Genomic DNA, 2,026 nt, shown 5'->3' with positions numbered 1-2,026 from the left:
AGGAGAAAAAAATATGAAGGAATGATCAAGACAAAATACATTTCACCAAAGATCAACATGTTGATGATTAAAGAATTATACAAAGCTCAGGATGAATACATATGTTCCAAGCTAGGATTGCTTAATATTTTTGCACCACATAGCTTGAGGGGGGGGGGGGGGGGTTGTTGATTAATAAAAAGGCCGTTTTATAATTGTCTAACTACTTTAGTTAAGACATACCATTTCCTCTTCTTCTACATACTCTCCTTCTCTTATCTCACAACTGTCAAATTGAATTCTCAAGAATCAACACCCTCCCCAAAATATCTAGAAATAATCCCCATATGAGTCAATTACCTTACAGAAATGGACACCATACTAATATGAAAATGGGCACCATACCAATAAACAAATTAAAAGGAAAACTAAGATGCTCTATTTTGAGCTATAATATCTAACTATTGGCGTTTTAGATGGAAAGAAAGAGCAACATATCAAAACTATATTGAATATGCCACAATTTTTTATTCCAAAATGTGCCACGTTTTCTCCCTGATTTACATTTCCATCTTGTTAAGACACGAAGAGTATACCTACACGAATGTAGAATTGTAATCCGATCATGAGGATTAACAAAATTATATCATCTGCATTAACATAATCTCTCAAAATTTACATATCCTAAGTGTTGGCAAGGCATCTAATTGAAAGCATTGCATTTTTAAGCACACATGAAGGGGGTCTTGGTTCATCAAATCATATATCAAGGATATGACCTTCACGAAAAGTAAAGCGAGATTCTTCGATGATCCTTACTTTCAACCCTATAGCTGGGAATCACCACCTTCTGTTGTAGATCACTTGCGGTTAAAAAAAAATAAATCATTGATCCTTCATTCAAGACATGCATCTAAGAGACAACAGCAACACAAAGCAGCCAAACTAGAATGAAAAATAAGAACAAGTAATTAAATAATGAATTTTGAGTGAGTAACAATCAAATAATACCAAAAATAAATAATGATTCTTTTTCATGAAAAATATATATACCAAATAATCTTGCAAACTAGGAGGACAACGGTGAATGATATAAGGTGATTGTAAATATAAGACATACCATCCTCCCATGACACCAGTAGCAGCTTGATTTTGTTTTTGTTTTTGAGGAGGATATCCTTGCCCTTGTGGGGGTGCACCGTATTGTGGAGGGTAACCTTGTGGTGGATATCCCATTCCCATGGGCGGAGGATAACCTTGGGGTTGGGGGTAATATCCTACTCCTTGTGGAGGGTAATTCCCTTGTGGGTATCCATGCCCTTGGGCCTGGGGACTATATACTTGTGGGGGAGGATACATCCCATTTGGGTAAGCTTGTGGATGATAACCTAATACATATCACATGCACAACAACATCAAACTAAATTTGATTGAATCTAGATAATACCAAAACCAAATGAGAGTTGACGAAAAAGAAGAGAATCGAAGATTTGAATATTTACCTTGAGGGGGTGGGAAACTAACAGGAGGTTGTTGAATGTTATTATTCATCACAGCAGCTTGTTGCATGTTATTATCCATGACCTAATATTTATATTGAAATTGGTGCTTCGGATTTTCTGAGGAAGGGAGGTTTAGAAATGAAAGACAAGGAGTTTTAATGGTGTATTTTTATATCTAGTGCCAGAGCACTAGATTTAAAAAAAATTATTTGCGCGTACAAGACGAGTAGTGCATCTCTACAACAAGTAAACTAACTATGCATTTAAATTGCTCAAGGAAAATACTAATGATTCTCAATTTTCTTTCCTCGTAAATTTAGGACTTGAATTAATGGTCCTTAAAATTTCTCTTTAAAATGATGTATTATTTACTATTTAATAATATTACAATATACATATACATGCATACATATGCACTGGCTCCATTACATTTTTATCTCTATGTTTGATTTTTTCTTACCTAAAGTTTACACTCACTCTACTCTTTCTTCTTTCGAGTAGTGTGACTGTCAAATTAAGTACTTCAATTCTTATAGAGTACATTT

The 2,026-nt window shown here is 34.5% G+C and overlaps 1 protein-coding gene across 2 annotated transcripts; it reads right to left on the bottom strand.

Moving 5' to 3' along the window:
- Positions 1-483: 483 nt before the first annotated feature.
- On the bottom strand, positions 484-1,719 carry LOC109121311 (cysteine-rich and transmembrane domain-containing protein WIH2-like). 2 transcript variants are annotated; one of them, XM_019216016.3, is made up of 3 exons: positions 1,482-1,719; positions 1,100-1,367; positions 484-924 (listed from the first exon to the last, which is right to left on the bottom strand). In XM_019216016.3, the coding sequence occupies exons 1-3, from the start codon at positions 1,558-1,560 to the stop codon at positions 876-878; spliced, it is 396 nt and encodes a 131-aa protein (XP_019071561.1). In that variant the 5' UTR covers positions 1,561-1,719; the 3' UTR covers positions 484-875. The 2 variants fall into 2 exon arrangements, with proteins under 2 accessions (XP_019071561.1, XP_019071560.1); XM_019216015.3 differs by having other exon boundaries at positions 484-842.
- Positions 1,720-2,026: the final 307 nt, after the last annotated feature.

The sequence above is a fragment of the Solanum lycopersicum genome, chromosome 10, assembly GCF_036512215.1.
Source record: "Solanum lycopersicum chromosome 10, SLM_r2.1".
Classification (NCBI taxonomy): Eukaryota; Viridiplantae; Streptophyta; class Magnoliopsida; order Solanales; family Solanaceae; genus Solanum; species Solanum lycopersicum.
This window is presented reverse-complemented; position numbering and strand designations above follow the sequence as displayed.

Coding starts and splice junctions, on each gene's coding strand:
- LOC109121311 (XM_019216015.3), bottom strand. CDS start 1,560: ATGGATAATAACATGCAACAAGCTGCTGTGATGAATAATAACATTCAA. Junction 1,368..1,481: donor TAGTTTCCCACCCCCTCAAG/GTAAATATTCAA, acceptor GATATGTATTAG/GTTATCATCCACAAGCTTAC. Junction 843..1,099: donor ACTGGTGTCATGGGAGGATG/GTATGTCTTATA, acceptor TTTAACCGCAAG/TGATCTACAACAGAAGGTGG.